The 16,759-nt window shown below is 45.3% G+C and overlaps 1 protein-coding gene across 3 annotated transcripts in view; it reads right to left on the reverse strand.

Moving 5' to 3' along the window:
- LDAH (lipid droplet associated hydrolase) overlaps nt 1-16,759 on the reverse strand; it is a 67,421-nt gene that overhangs the window by 4,433 nt on the left and 46,229 nt on the right. For all 3 annotated transcript variants that reach the window (XM_087823384.1, XM_016224781.2, XM_016224782.2), the window contains exon 6: nt 9,977-10,059. In XM_087823384.1, the coding sequence (XP_087679510.1) occupies nt 9,977-10,059 (83 nt within the window). The remainder of the gene's footprint in view (nt 1-9,976; nt 10,060-16,759) is intronic.

Consider the following 16,759-nt stretch of genomic DNA (forward strand, 5'->3'; position numbering starts at 1 on the left):
TAATGAGCATCTACCCTGTACTAGGAACCTGGAAAACAGATAAGACAACACAGTTTCTGGTGGGGGAAGTCTGGAGGCACCCTGCACACAAGAGAGCCATAGAGCCCGGACGAGGGACAGCTGGGAGGAACCAGCGGGCAGGAAAAGCTTCCCCAGAGAGCTGAGTTTTCCTGAGCTGAGTCTTCAAGTTGGAGGAGCACACTGTGGGGAGCAGGCCAAGCAGAGCAGGTGAAAAGTCTGGAGCACGGCATGCTTGGGAATTGGAAGTAATTACACACGGCTGGAATGCAGGATGGTGGACATGAGATGAGCAAGGCCGAGAGATGGGGTCATGAACTTCTGTGCCATGTGAAGGAGGTCGTGTGAGACTCTGCAGTCCACAGGAGCTAACAAATGACCTCACACAATGAAGTGCCGATCAGGTCTGCTGGGAGGAAACTTGCTTTGGCTACACTGGCAAATGCAGGTTATTTTGTCACGCCAATGATTAGAGCCATTACCTGAATATGAACAGGTGAAACTGCTCTTATAAAACACTGGCCTTCATTATAATGACACTATGACTTAACCAGTATTTAAAGAGATGGTTAGTTAAAAGCACTCTAAAGAGGAAAATGTTCCATGGAGTCCTCCAGAGAGTGATTAATAACAACTAAACAGTGAGGTGCAGACTTATCCTGAATCACTTCACAGAGATTTTCTGGCTGTCACCTGGGGTTTAGTTTTGAATGATGCAAAGGATCTGTGGCTCATAGATTTCTCAATACATTCTTCCTAGTTTCCTGTTTTTGCTCACTACCACCACCTCTGGGCACTCTCTTCAAAGCCCCTAGAGCCAGAATTCGTTTGCCGTGGCCCTGGGCAGAGTGGAAAGTTCTTTGTGCTTCCTGGAGAGCGGGAGCCCCGGCAGCTGCCTGGTTCTTTCCTCCCAGAGCCAGTCTCTCAACAGCTCTAACATGCTGGACTTTACCACCAGTGGGTGACTGTTATGACCACTTGTAGAAAAATAAGTTTCCCAGACTTTCTCAGCAACCATCCTGCTACGGCTTCCCCTTGACATGCTGTTGGCAGTACAAGCTGTCTGCAGGCTTAGTTACCTATCAATGGGCCCAACGGCTTCAGTGCTTCCTAAACCACTCCCCTCTTACCAACAGGAGCCCTTTAAATTATACCCAGGAGAGAGCATAGGAACAGAAACTGAGCCCAACTGTGCAGAGCTTCCTCAGAGTATGAAAGTGTTGAGAAACCTGGAAATTCAGACACAGGCACGAGTCCATCAGACCTGCCCCGTGCTCCAGGACACTGAGAAAGGCACCCTGGGAGCCCTCACACCAGGACAAGTGAGAGTGGTGACGTCTTGTGAGAAACCCTAATACAAGACAGTGGACTAGAAGGGAAGCAAGACAGAAAAGACCTCCCCCACTGAGCCCCTGGACAAGGAGAACATCACTGCACGGACCTGCTGCTGCTTCCTGCCTAATATCTCAGACTACTTCTATGGAGGAGTTCACATTCACATTTACTTTTTAAAAAAATTTATTTTTATTGAATTTATTGGGGTGACACTGGTTAATAAAATCTTATAGTTTTCAGCTGTACAATTCTATAATATGTCATCTGTATACTGTATTATGTGTTCACCACCCCGAGTCTAGTCTCCTTCCGTCACCATTAATTCCCCCTTTACCCTCTCCTGCCTCCCCCACCCCCCTTCCTACCTCCCCAGCCCCTTTCCCTCCGGTGATCACCACACTGCTGTCTGTGTCTACGAGGTATTTCCCCCCCCTAATCCCTTCACCTTTTCCACCCAGCCCCCCTACCCACTTCCCTCTGACAGCTGTCAGTCTGTTCTCTGGATCTGTGAGTCTGTTTCTATTCTGTTCATCAGTTTATTTTGTTCACTAGATTCCACGTATAAGTGAGATCATATGGTACTTGTCTTTCCCTGACTGAAATGTCTCCAGTGAGAAGTCCAGCTTGATAAGCCTCAGCACTGAGGAGATACCACCCCTCCCCTATGTGTGAAGGTGCCAGCCAGTGGAACACGAGTCATACATGGATTACTGGGTGGGATACCTTCCGGGATCAAGAGACAAGTCATGTCCAAGTAGTTACGGGGTGGCACTGCCCTCGGCAGGCACAGGGGACCTCAGCACAGAGCAACGGCAAGGAGTCTAGATTCTCACGTGATTTTCCCTCTTGGTCCTCCCTGACCAGTCACCATGGAGAGGGGGCTGCATTGGCTAAATCTCCAAGTTCTGGTGGGGTAATGCCTTTTTGTTTTTCAAGTTCTTCTTCAGGCTACAGTTACTGAAGGGCTCTCTATGAAAATCTTGGCATACAAGTAAAACACATGGGTATTTCTAATGCCTCTACATACCCTGGCTCAAGATACTTCCTGTTCCTTATAGATTATTAGTCACAGGCCACAGATGTGCACAGAGGACTCGGCATCTGTAATCCTAAACAGGAAACTAAGAAAGTATGGGCTGTATGGAGGCAGTGGGGGGAGGGAGGACAGGTGAAGTAGAAAGAAGGAACTGGACACGGAGGCACAGTGGGTAAGAGTGTATGCTATTAGGATGCCGATATGTAAAAAGCATCACAACAAATAGTAATGAACTGATGAAAACTGAGTAATGGGCCAGGTTCTGTGCTTTGTACGCCCTGTGTTCATTGAGTCCTTGTAATAGTATTTGGGGAAGGTATTTTACATAAAAGAAAACTGAGGCTTAGAGAGACGAACTTGCTTACCTTGAAACAATCAGTGAATGTAAAGCTGGGCTATAAATCCAGAGACAACAGAGAACTGACCTGCAGTTGCCAGAGGCAGGGGTGGGAGTAGGGAGTTGGGTGAAGGGGGTCAAAAGGTACAAACTCCCATTTATACGATGAGTAAGTCCTGGGGGGCATAGTTAACAGTATATATTGTATAGTTAACAGTATATATTGTATATCTGAAAGTCGTTAAGAAAGTAGACCTTCAAAGTTCTCATCACAAGAAAAAAATGTGTAACTGGGTGAGGTGACAGACGTTAACTAGACGTATTGTGTTGATCACTTCACAGTATACACACATATCAAATCATTGTCGTACACCTTAAACTAACATAATGTTTCATGTCAATTATGTCTCAGAAATAATCTCATACCGGATTACTTCTCTCTATTCAACAGTCCAGTAGGACTATTGGTATCATAGGAGGTTCAGGTCTAATAAAAGAAAGTTTTTTGTCGTCTTAGAATTTTATTTATTTATTTACTTTGTCTTTTGTTACCTTATGGATAAACTGAATTTTAGAAGCTCCTGAGGAAATAATTCACCATGTGGCCAGGTTTGGCATAAACGAGTGCTTTCTGGTACTCAGGCAAGCTGAACGTTATTTCTTCTATAGCCCTGGGGCAATCTGTCTCATGACACAGTGCAGACCTGAGCAGAGCGTTAAGTGGTGTTACGTGGCACCATGCTTGGAGCGGAAGGGCCTCTCATAAAGCCTGTGTGCTCCATTAGTAAAATAATCTGTGAAGCTGCTCAAGCTCACCATGAAGTTGCAGGGGGAGAGCATGTGTGGCAGGTGCAGTTAAGAGCCTGGGCCTGAGCCACAGCCCTAAACGGGAATGTGGTTCTCGTTGAGCACTGCTCCCTTCAGCCAGCCACTTAGCCTCTCTGTGCCTGTTTCCTCCTCTGTAAAGTGGGGACAGAAGTAGCTGCCTTGTGGGCTGGTGGAGAGCATAGAAAAGAGCATATCACATACCTGACATGTAGTCAGCAGCCTTCCAGAGCAGCTGCTATTATAATGCAGTGGTGATGCAGACAAGGGGACCTCTAGACTCAAACTGTGTGATGGTGGGGACAAATCTGCCCAGGTCAGAGGAAAAACAGCCACAGGACCTTAAACTAGCTTTTGAGAAAATATACTTTCCTTTGATAAGTTAGGCTCAGAAAATAAAGTCGTATTAAACATAAGCTGAAAGCAAAGTATTTTATTATGTACACTATTCATTCTCTCTCTCTCTCTGTCACAAAAACAAACACACACACACTGAATTCCCCTGAAATAACAGTGGAGAAAGACATTGGATGGAAGAGAAGCCACCAGTCAATAAACACTGAAGCACAACCTTGTCTTCAAGCCACCGTGCACACTCAGCCGCTCAGTGGCTCCTCACTGACCTTTACTCACAAGTGAGGCCCGGAGCCTAGGCTGCATGCCATTTGAGTATCTTCGCTGCATGTCTCACAAAACGAAAGCAGGCATCAGCATCCTGAGACCATGACTTCCCTTCCTCGCAGGGCTCATAGGATGAGCCCCTGGGCTCCTGCAGCAGCAGGGATGAGGCCTCTGGTTTCCTGGGCTGTGTGAGGCTCCTTTGCTAACATTTCAGAGTCACAGCTCCCTAGCTACATTAACAGGCTTCCCAGCTAAGGTTTTGTGTTGATACTTTTAGGAGTGCCCTGAACTGTCACCCTGTGTGACAGCAGACAGCCAGCCAGAGCCAAGAAAGTAAACAAAGAGTGCTGGTGTAGATGCTCAGGGGGAGGTACATTTTCTCTGCCTTACTTTGGGAAGTCAGGGAAAATTACGTATGCTATGCCTGCCTTTCCCACTTCTTTCTTTCTCGGAAAGAACTCCCACCTGACCAGTTTTTCTTTTTAATCCAAGAAGCAAAAGGTGAGCTATAAAGCAGCCAGCTGCTTACCAAGGGGTCAAATTAGTACTCATACATCTAGACCTCCTGCCTCCCGGCTAGACTTCCCTGCCCTGCCTCCATTTCCTCAGTTTCAGCCCTTCCAGCTCTCCCTGGCCCAGGGTCCAAACTGTGAGGTGCCCAGTGCACTCACCTGTGGGAGAACCCAGAACAGGCTGGCTGACAGCAATGGCCTCTGCCTCTCTCCCACCCCCAAAGCCAGACACCTAAGCCTCAAATCTGCAACCTTAGAGGAAACCTACTCTGTAACATAGCTCCTCCCAGTTGTTTAAAAATCCTCCTCTGGAAATGGCAGTCACAGCTTTAAGGTTTCACTGCAGTCTTTCTGAACAGCCATTTATAGGAACTTGAGGAATTGACAAAGAAAGGGAGACAGTTTAGGAAATTCATTTTCCAATTTACCTTGTTTCCTTTCTTCCCAAACTGGCTCAATTACCTAAGATTAAAACAGTGGCTGAGGGTGGAGGTGGAAACACAGCCCTTCAGGACATGGAGCCCTGCTCCCCTCTGCAGGCCTGCAGGGGCAGTGGGAGTCGACACCCCACAGGAGGAGCAGGCCCAAGCGGTGACTGACTGGACCTCATTTCCGTGGTTGGAATACACACATCAAAAGCCTGCACAGTGGGCTCGCTCCTTCTGCGTGACTCAAGAGTATAGGACAGAACCACTCACTCCCAGATGGAAGTCACTGAGCTATCCAGCGACTAGCTTCATCTCTGCCTCCTTGGGACCGGAGTGAGACGCTGGCCCAAGGGCTCCATGTCCCTCTGGTGAGGCATCGGGGGCCAATTTACCCTCCTGTCCCTGTTCCGGTCCCCCGCGGTACACGTCTCAGGAGAGCGGGAGATGCTGGAGGAAGGGCCTTGCTTAACTAGGTCAGAGAACGGCCAAGTGCAGCTCGTCTGAACTCTCTGCTCTAGTCCTGGGCCCAAGTCCTGGGAAAGACTAAGTGCCACTGTGCCTTCCCTCACCACTGTCCTGCACAGTGGCTCCCTCAGGCACAACGGCATTGGGCACTCCTGGATCTGCTACATATTCACTTTCGTCAAAATCCTTCATTACAGAATGAAAACATCTGGGCAGGGATGTGTAGGGGGAGGAAAAGTTAGCCTAATAATCTTTTTAAAGTACTCAGAGGCACATCTAGGCTATAATTAATAATAATAATCCTTTTTTACTGAATGCTTAGCACGTGCCACACACTTTCGCACCACATTTACATGAATTATAGCATGATGTTTTTGGAACAGCTGTATGAGAACAGATACATTAAACCACTGTACTGATGAATAAAGGAGGCACAGTGAGGTCCAGTAACTTAACCAAGCTCATCTAAATAGAAAGTGGCAGAGATGGAGCCAGAAGCTCAGTCTGTGGCTCTGAAGACTCTGTTCCCTAGTATACATCTGCCCCCCTCAGTCACGCTCCATGTCATTTCCAGGGTGATTATGACATTCGGAATCGGCGTCAGGGCGAGGTGTGGCGGCAGTGCAGTCCCGGCTGGCTGGGCTGGGGAGGGCTCCTTACGCTCTGCGGAGCAGGACCTGCACATGTCTGAAGGATGTGCATGCCTGGATCTACAAACACTGCAGAGGTTTGTTCCCAGGACAACACACATCTCTGGGCTCAGGTGGGCTGAGGAGGGTAGGGAGAGAGCCACAGGGAGGCATTTCTGTTCCTGGGGTCACTGCCCTTTCCGAAATCACAGTCGCCTGGCCTGGCCCTGGCGGGCAGGGGCAGGCCTCTGTGCAGGCGACCCCGCCAGGGCTGCCCACCTTCCTCAGAGAGCTGTCTCCTGTGTCTGCCTGGGAACGGTTCCAGAGCCCTGTGGACAGAGCTGCGCAGGCTCCGTCTGGCAGGAGCGCACACCAGCTGTTTCCATAAGCCTAGGCCAAAGACGGTCACGGCAGTTTAGAATTTCCCTCCTAAGTGAGTTTTAAATGAAAACTTCAAGTTTCTAAATCAAACACGAATTCACTTCCCTATGAATGAGACTCACATCCCCTCATGGTTTAGAGCAACGACAGAGCGCGGGAATGCTGACCTCCCACTTGCCTGGGACACACAGGTGCCTCATAAAGCAGAGCATACCCCAGAGGCTCCCGGAGAACCGGGGCTGAGGTGGCGAGAACGCACAGGTGACTCTCATACTCTGGCGTATTCCGTCCTGGTTCTCACTCCCGTCCCACCCCCTCCACTTCCGTCTTACTCCTGAGCTCCTCTCTGTCCCCCTGACCTTCAGGCTGTTCCCCCAGATCAGCCTTCAGATTCTTCTCCCTTGTACTACATACTGACCCATGCTCAGGGCCTCAGACGTATCCTCACCACTCCCAAATGAAACCTGGCCCAGACCACTCTTCCAAGCGGCACGCCCACACTCCAGCTCTCTGCCAGAAGTGTGTCCACTCGGACCTCCCACAGGTACTCGAACAGGTGAAGCACAAGCACGACGCCACAGGCCATACGAATACTCTTCTAGAAACAACTAGGAGTCTGAAACGCTCTAGGAAAGGGAAGGAACTTTATGCAGTGTTGAAGCGCTGCAAATAGTTTGATCCTGTGTGTCAAGTCTCTAGATCCAGAAAGGAAGGAAGGAAGGGAGGGAGGGAGGGAGGGAGGGAGGAAGACAATCAGCCCAGTAGATTTTCCAAGTGAAAAAGGCCAATTTTTCTCAAGAAGAGAAAAAGCTCTCTTTGTATGGATAGTGAAAATCCAGAGGTAGAAATCTGAATCTAGAGCCAAAGCCTTCTGATGATGGTCTGACAGTTTTGTAGGGGGACTGGCGGGAATTCAAAAGCCATCCCCATGATGCAGTAGAGAGACTATTTTTAGACTAACTTTCCTGTGGCTTCCTGACTGAATGGCAAAAAGATACATTTTTCAGAATTATTTTGAACACCGAATAACTGAGATAGATTGAATGGTTTTTGCACCAAAGTGTATGGCTCAAGAAGTCTTCCCACTGGGCAGTTCCGGGTAGGTTTGACGTTTCTGAACACGCATGTTTGGGCTGCAATGAGACGCAGTATTCTGACTGGACACCTGGAGTAGGGGTCTGTCCAGTCCTGGGACATGGTTCTCGAGTTTGATTCATTGTAAGGTGGTTGGGGCAATGCCCACTATCTTCCCAGAACGATGTGCCCTTCCGTGGTTCCTTGCTTTCTCAAGCAGATGGAGACCTGTGTTGACTCAACTTTCCCCAATATTAAATTACAGCATGTTTCTCCTTTTTTTCATCACAAAACAAAAAGTTCCCGTCTCCGTACCTCGTTTCACTTAGGAGTTGGAACTGCGTTATTCTAGTGGAAGCGCAAACTTTGCTGGTAAGAGGATAATCAGTGAACTGCCAGGTAGCTTTGCCCCATTCAGCTAAGAGATGCCCTGCTTTCCCAAACTCCACAAGTACTTTTAACGCTGCCTTAAAACCAAAACAAAGCCATTCTCTGCCGCTGGGAAAGTTTATTTCTCTGAGTGTTAATATTAACCTTGAAACGCCTGCCATTGAGCATTCTATCCCCATGTTTCTCCCATAAAAGTTTCAGTAAACTTACAGTCCTGACACGTGGTTACCACGAGCAGACCTCTATCTGGGAATGATTACGCCTGCATATGGATCTAACTTGGGGCAGGAATAAGCTAGCACCTTCCTTTGACCTCGTTGTGAGCACAGCACAAACAGAATCCAGGAATGATGAGTCTTTTACAGCAGCTGGCTCCCACAGGTGGCAGGATGATGGGCTTGGACACAGGAGGGGTCGAGTCAGTCAGCAAGTGTGAGATTTGGAAGTGATCATCTGCCAGTCTTATTATTAACTGGGAGTTGAGTTGTTTTTATGAACTTCCAGCCTTGAGAACTTAAATGCATTTTTGAAACAAATTCATTTATAATTTAACAGAAAAACAAAATCCTTTTTCTTGTATTTTCACATCCTTCAATGACTGAAAAAAAGTTGAAAGCCCTGGAGACAGGGTCCTTTGAGGCCGGCACCTCCCCCATTCGGCTTGTGAGAGTTTCCTTCTAGATCCAAACGTTCAATCTTTAGTCAATTGCTATTTGAGAAATATGATGACCACCACGGCCATAGACAAACACAAACTGGCATTTCCAAAAGTCCTCTCTGGGTGATGCTACTACAGATCATGTTGTGAAAATATTTTTTTAAAGAACATATACACCTCTTGCTTTAAGATAACTGTACTGGGCAGTAATAGAAAGGTGAATTAACACTGTAGGCCAGTTTAAGTCAAATGTCTCCAAGTCTATGAAGAGACTGTGAACCCAATAGATTTCACATGCAGACCATAGGCTCCTGGGCCCTGTAAGAGCCAGCCCCTCAGCAGATGTCACTGTTCAGCACTAACGTAAAGCTCTAAGTTAGTGAGTCTGACAAGAAGATAGATGCACACATGAAATTTAAACATTTCTAGTAGCTACATAAAAAAAGTATAAAGAAATGGATGAAATTACTTTTAATAATATACTTTACTTAACCCAACAGATCTTAAAATATTCAACAAGTAATCAATATAAAAATATTAATGAAATATTTTACTTTTTGGTACTAAGTTTCTTAAATCCAATGTGGACTGCACACTCACGGTGTATCTCAATTCAGACTAGTCATGATAACCGTGCGTGGACAGATGATGTAGCTCTACCCTATTCAGAATGGACAGACAGACAAATGATGTCACGGGAATACCAGAGCCACCTAAAGTCTAGGGTGCTTAGACCTCACAGCTTCAGAGACTGGTGCTTCCAAATGTCTTTGTCTGAGTAGCATTTGCAGCAGAAACTCACAAATGCTAAATGTTTCAATCTTTGCCTTTCTGTGCTTGCTTGTATAGAAAACTGGTCTTGGTGTCAGCTGGGCCCTGCTACTCTAATGCACTGGACAATATGAAAGATAGGCTCACTGAGTTGTAGTAACGGTAGTTCTTTTCCAATGTTTTACTGACATTTTAATAGAATTCATTTATTTTATAAATATTACTGAGAAATCGTCTCAGTACAAGGCCCTAGAGAGTAGTATGGATTCTAAAAATAAACCCAACAAAAATAGGTGGTAAGATATATTTAATTATGCCATCAGCTTTACTTACTCTCTATGCAACATTCAAAGAGAGCATTAATTTTAACCAGAAGCAGAACTCTATCTGAATCCACAAACCCTTGAGGTCTTACAGACTAACCAATTCCAGCCTCTCATCTTCAGTAAATATTTCTGCCCATCTACTTACTTCCCCGAAGTGCTAAAGTGATTACCTTAGATAAATGCTCCTTTATGGTTTCGTTGTCTCTCTTCACCACCTCCATCATTTCCTGGCCCCCAAGGTAGGCAGCATTAGCTACATTCAAAAAAAGAAAGGCAAACATTTAGAATAGATAGGACAAACACAACTGTCAGGTTGACTGCAGTACATTCCCGTTGCCCCCTTTTCTCTTGGCAAGTGCTCCCTGACATGAGATTATGAGGCCAAGACGGGTGCGTGAGTCAGGCAAGGTTGTTGTCTCTGGACACAACGGTATGTACCACAAAAGAACCGCCGCTCACTCTCACTTGGCTCTCTCAACAGCAATGTTTAGAAGGGCGATGGCCTAACGTCAGACACCACAGCAGGTGACGTGTAATTGTACCCGATCGATATGTTTATATGATGTAATGATTTACAGGTAAATCATTAGAAGCACAAATGTTCACAGATCTTTGACAAAGGTAGCATTTCAGAAGAGCAGAAGCCAGGTGATCTGTGGAAGGCAGAATTCTCAGTTGACACAAAGAGTCCTTGCCCTTTTGTCATCCCTCCCTTTTCAGTGTGGGGGAACCTGTGAGTAAGATGATGTATGATTCCCAAAGTTATGCTTTATAGTGAAGATGACTTTAAGGAAAATGATACTGGTGGGCCGAACCTTGCCACACGAGCCCCCCAAATACGAGTATTCTCTGGATGGTGGCAGAAGGGGAGTCAGAGATTCAAAGCATTAAATGGTTAAATGCTCCACTGCTGGTCTGAAGAAGAAGCTCATGTAGAAAGGACCTGAGAGTGACCTATAGAAGCTGAGAGGGACCCCTGATTGATAGCCAGCAAGAAAATGGGGACCTCGGTCACAAGGCCACATGCACTGGATTTTGCCCACAACCCGATGGAGCTCAGAAGTGGATTTTTAGATACGCAGGGGCATGAGGGAGGCTCTGAGACCCAGGCAATGGTGATTCTTGTGCTGGAAGTTGCGTGGGAGGCTTGCTTTATGCTCATTCATGGAGGTAAACATTTACGCTTTAAGCACTTTTCTGTAGCGTCACTGTTGAATTAGAAGTTTAAAAATTCAAATAACTTGTAAGGAATCTCATTTTTTAAAAGTAAATTTTTCATCAAGGAATGTATCTCACCCTACCTTTATTCCTATTCTTTTTTCCCCCTGATAATTTCTCACCTAAGTCTACTTTTAAAAAATAAAAGGCAGTAGAATACCAGCTGGCCTTTCCAGTGATTGCCTCAAAGAACTCATCTTTTTCATTCCTCAGAAATGCTCAGGATACGACACAGTGATCAGAAATAATAATACCAAACAGGAGTGTAATTTCCTAAGGGGAAAACACATTTCTCTTGGCAAAGACTGTCAACAGCATTCCTGGAAACAAGCAGAATTCAGAGTTTCAAGCACCACAGAGAAGGAAATATCTAGAAGCAGGAGTAATGGAAACAAAAACACAGAGAAAGAGAATGATTTACAACAATCTTACTTACTTTTGTTCATTAAAAATCCAAATACAGGTGCTATAAAAACTCACTGAGGAGTCTAATATTCTATTTTATTCATTACTATCATCTGCAATCTGTGTAATGTTCGAATATTATTATAGGACTTCAACTCATGGTTTGTGGCTCACGGTTTGAAACAGCTAAGTGAGGGCTGAAGTTGGAGGTCCATAGGATATTCCTCTCACAGGTCCAATGCCATCACTGAATTCCCCAAGCACACATAATCTAGAAAAGACAGCTGCCTTCTGCTTAACTCAATTGCCCATCTTGATGTCATTTTGTCAGTCTAAGAAAATCCCAACTCATCTTTAAGTCCAGTTTCATTTATCTTCCCTTTCCTTACTTTCCTAGGTAGAACTAATCTCTCCTTTCCTGGCACCACCCATGCCCTGTATCAGTGCTCATGACAGCCCTTACCTCCATAATGGGGGGCGGCTGGGGAGATAGCTATTAGTAAGCACACTCATGGATGTGAAAAAGCAGAAATTTTATTTAAAATTCTTTTTCAAAATAAAAGGTGTAGTAACAATCACCATGGGAACTGGGATGGGCTCTACTGTGGCTGGGCGCATCCAGATGCGCTCCGAGGAGGGCCTGCCGTGGATGCACTGCACAGCCCAGTCCCAGGTTGTCTTGCCTAGGCTTATGAAGCCCAGACACATTCTGGAGGGATGTGGCTGCAGCGGATTTTAGTTATGGTGGGGAGAAGATGGAGTTAACTGTCTCAGTTACTGGTTAACTAGTATGGATGGAGCTCACTGGCTAGGTGTTTGATGGGTGGGGTGTGCTATAATTAAGTCCATGGAAGATGAGTCCCAGGGCCATCCTGGAGTGGGAATGTAGTAGATACTATGTACCTACCCAAAAGCCAATGAAAAAAACCCTTATTTTCTCTACTAGAGACATGGGAAAGTCAAAACATACGATTTCATATCTCTTACAGCTAGAGATGTGCCATAGTTCTGGCTAATAATCTACTGGCAGAAGTTGCTCGGGGAGGTCTTCCTTCTAAGTAAGCCAAAGCTGCATCAGGAATAAGCCTTCTGCCTCCCCTTTCCCTTCATCTTTCCAAATGTCAGACATGAGGCCTAGAGGGGCAGAAGTCACTGTGTGATCATGAGACGATGTGGAAATAAAGGTCTATGTGCAAAGGACAAGAGGGGAAAATCTATAAAGAACCCACATCCCCGAAGGCCCCATTCAGATGTTATTTACCTCTAGAGTCTAGACTATCTACCTCTAGACTTCCTGGTGCATGAGAAGAGGAGGTTTCTGTTTAGGCCACTGTAATCTAGACTTCTGTTATCTATAGTTAAACGCAACCCTGGCTGATTAAAGCAAGTAGATTCGGGGTCTTTGAATTTCCTGGGTGCTTTTGGTCATAGTACAGGGGTTGAAGCTGTCCTTAACCTCCTATCTGATTCTGGTGCTTGGCTGGGGGAGAGGGTGTTATCATGCCGTATCTCCACAAACCAGGACTTCCCTGCGAGGAGGCAGAGGTGGGAACTGACCGAAAAAGAGCCATTCCAGGAATAGCCCCTCCTAGCACATCTTCTGACTGCTCATGAGGATGGCAAGACGTTGCTGAGTGCAGGGAAGTTAGGGAGGTGCAAACCAAGGAGGATGGTGAAGCAGCAAAGTTCTTGGGATTGAGGACAGACTGTGGACCTGAGACACGAGTGTCCCCCACTCCAGCAGAGCTCCATCCAGACAGATCTGCTCAGGCAGAGTGAGGCTAGGTCCTCTGAGAGCACAAACCAGGAGAGTTTGCCAGAAGATTAAGCAGGACTAGACATGCTCAGAAACCCAGGGGAAGTCTTCTTACAAGGGGAGCTCTCTGGTGTTCTCTATATTTTTCCAGATTGTTTTCCACCTTTTCCTAATAGTGCCAAATGTGGCTTTCAGCAATGTGAAAACCAGACTTAAAAATGTAATTCTCCCATTCCAAAATTTCTGCAGAACTGAGAGGAATGTTTATTATTCACACAATGTGTTTCTCCATAAGCCAAGAATTTGGTTATTATAACCATCCATTTAGTCTGCAAACAGATAATATTATCTGTGTGACAGTGAGTTCACCAAAGTGAAAAACACAACTCAAAGTGTATGCTTTTTTTTAAATCCTCACCTGAGGATATTTTTTCCATTGCTTTTCAAAAAGAGTGGAAGGGAGGGAGAGAGAGAGAAACATCGATGCGAGAGAGACACATCAATTGGTTGCCTCCTCCACCAGTCCCGACTGGGGTCCGGATGGAGCCTGCAACTGAGGTACGTGCTCTTGGCCAGAATCGAACCCGGGACTCTACAGTCTGCGGGCTGACACTCTAACCACTGAGCCAAACCGGCCAGGGCTCAAAGAGTACAATTTTTAAAAAACACAATACAATTTTTTAGAGTGGCAGATAATTTAAATATATGTAAAATTTATACATATGTAAATTTTTCTTTAGAAAAAAAAGTAAAACCTCAAGTCATTTAATTCTAAAGCAGGAATGGTATTCTAGTACCATAGCTAATCACCTCTTGTCCTTAATCCTAATACTGACTACATACACTCAAAATAATCTTTTCCTTCATTGCCGAATTTTAGGCTAAACTTCCATGAATCATTAAAGGTGCAGTTGGCTTTCATACATGGATTTTCCTAAGCTACACACATAAATGAGAGGACAGGTAACATGGAAATCTAGTTTTGTCTCATTCAAAAAATTATTCTGGGATTGAGTTACACATAACCTGAGAAGAAATTTGTGATTCCTTAATGAAGCTTACGTGTCAGCTCACTGAATAGTTCAGTTCCTTTCATATAACTGTACATGTTTTCAAAAGTTATTTCCATATTGATTAAGGGAAGGAAAGATTGTGAAAGGGGAGAGGAGTAGCCCCTCCTAGCATAGGAATGTACGCAACAGAGTAACGTAACCCACCAGGAATGCCCTTTGTCTCTGCGCTGTTTTTCTGGTTAGGTAACTGAAAGGAATTAAAACATCAATTTGGCCCAACTAAGGAAAAGACCCTCGAATATTTTTTAAAGTTAATTATCTTGACCTGTGATACTAACCTAAAATATATTTGCTTTTAGCTTTGATCAGAAAATCCAATTTAGCTGTCTCAGTGAAAAGTCCATTTCTCATGAAACAGAAGAACATCTATTCTAAAGAAAATATGTAGTAGCAAACATCCCAGAATTAAAATTAAAAGAAAAACCCCATATATTTTCTTTAAGAAGAACATTTAAAACACTCTAGTTCCTTAAGTTGAACGGAGGAACACTGTAAAGTTTCTAACGTGAGCTAACTGAACGCGGCCTGAACACTGGATGGGAAAGTGAGGTTTCATGACTCAGCCTGGTGAGAAAGGCCCAGGCCCAGAGTCTCAGCCTGTAGGAAGGGACATGCCATCTTTGCCAAAGGGCAACAGTGTTTGAAATACTTGAATATTTTGTTCCTTGAATTTTTCAGACCTTACAACAACAACAACAACAAAAAATTATGTGTATAAACTAAGGGATACAGAAAATCAGTTTCTATCTCGACAGGACAGGATTTATTATCCACCACTTGGACGGGCAAACTTCCTCCGTTTGTTTCCGTAAGATTTCTCCTGGAGCACAGACGTGACATAATGTGCAAACACTGCAGGGCCTAAGAGTCAGGCTGGTATGCTGAAGGTCACTGTCTGGATGACAGTCAGGCCACAGAGAAGCAGGTCTGCAGGGGAATGTGCAGAGGGCACAGTGAGAGAGGCCACCGAGAATGGTCTCTGGTCTCCCTTTCTCTGGATAGCCCCTCTCTTTGAAATTCATGCCAGCGACTCCAGTGGCTGGTTTAAATACTAACTGCCCTCACCGTTCATGGCATATAAGCCTAAGAAGAGTCCACTAGCCATCCGCAAGGGCCAGTGGCTTATGAGTATTGTTTCCTCTCAGCTGGACCTTCTATCTGTAGTAAGCAAGGTAATAGGCACCACTAAGGGGTGGCCAGGGCAAGCCTGGGCAAGGCGGCTTCTGTGGTAGTTGTTGCAAGAGGAGGCAAGGGTGACATGGGACTCACAGGGGACAGGTGGGAAGAGGCTGGCTAGGATGATTGAGACGCTTGGTTAAGGATCACCCTAGAGTCACTACTAGGAGACTGAACCAAGAACCCTAAGAAGAAAGAAGACAGGTATTCGTGCTTCCTTTCTCTTTACCCAATGTTACACAGACTGAGTGACTAATGGGGAAAAAAAGCCCAGAGGCCGATGAAGTACTGGTTACTTGAACATCAGAAGGCCACATCTAGAACGAACAGAAGAAAAACATCAGAGGAGGGGTGTCAAAGTGGGACATCTCCAACTTCAACTTTCTGGTAATCCTCATGACTGTCTTGAGCCTTGCACCCCCTTTGGCCCGTCTTATCTTTGTCCACTGCTATGCTAAGGCTAGAATAAATCATGGGGGCTGGGTAGGGCACGGAGGGGGAAAATCCACAGTATAGAAAATATATTAAATTCCTATTTGTGATGACTGCTTCTTGCTACATATTTGGAAAAACACCTGCCATATAACATGTAGCCTGTACACTTATAAAGGCAGGGCTGTGACTTGTTCGCGCGTTCACTGTGCACGTGGTCTTGTAGCACTCTATTTTCTCCACTGCTTTTCAGGAAGAGTAGAAGGGAGGGAGCGAGAGAGAGAAACATCATTGATGTGAGAGAGACACATGTACCCCAACCAGGGCTGGGGAATGAGCCTGCAACCGAGGTACCTGCTATTGGCCAAAATCGAACCCAGGACCCTCCAGTCCTTGGGCTGATGCTCTAACCACTGAACCAAACCAGCTATGGCACTGTGGCACTCTTAATGCAAAGTGAGCATGGTAAATTTTATTCAGGAGTCCTGCCTTTCTGACTAATTGGGACAAAAAGACAATGGCAGCAGCTATGGTAAAAGGAGGCAGGCTGTCGGAGTCTGAACACTACCCACTAGTTGTGTGACTCTGGGCAAATATCTGTACTTCTATTATGTATAGAGACATAACTCTCTGTACCGCAGTATCTTCACCTGTAAAAAGGGAACACTAACAATAACTAGACCTCATTAGATCTGAGAAATACAGGCAAAATCTTAGAATGATGTCATTAGCTGCTACTGCAACTGTTATATCATTCATTGGAGGCCTCTTATAAATAAAATACTAGATAGACAATTTGCATGTGATATATTTAATTCTAGGATAATCTTTTGAAGTGCAGGATATTATTATCCCCATCTTATAGATTAAGAAAGTAGAATTATTATAGTATG

Source organism: Miniopterus natalensis, chromosome 13 (genome assembly GCF_054644295.1).
Source record: "Miniopterus natalensis isolate mMinNat1 chromosome 13, mMinNat1.hap1, whole genome shotgun sequence".
Lineage (NCBI taxonomy): Eukaryota > Metazoa > Chordata > Mammalia > Chiroptera > Miniopteridae > Miniopterus > Miniopterus natalensis.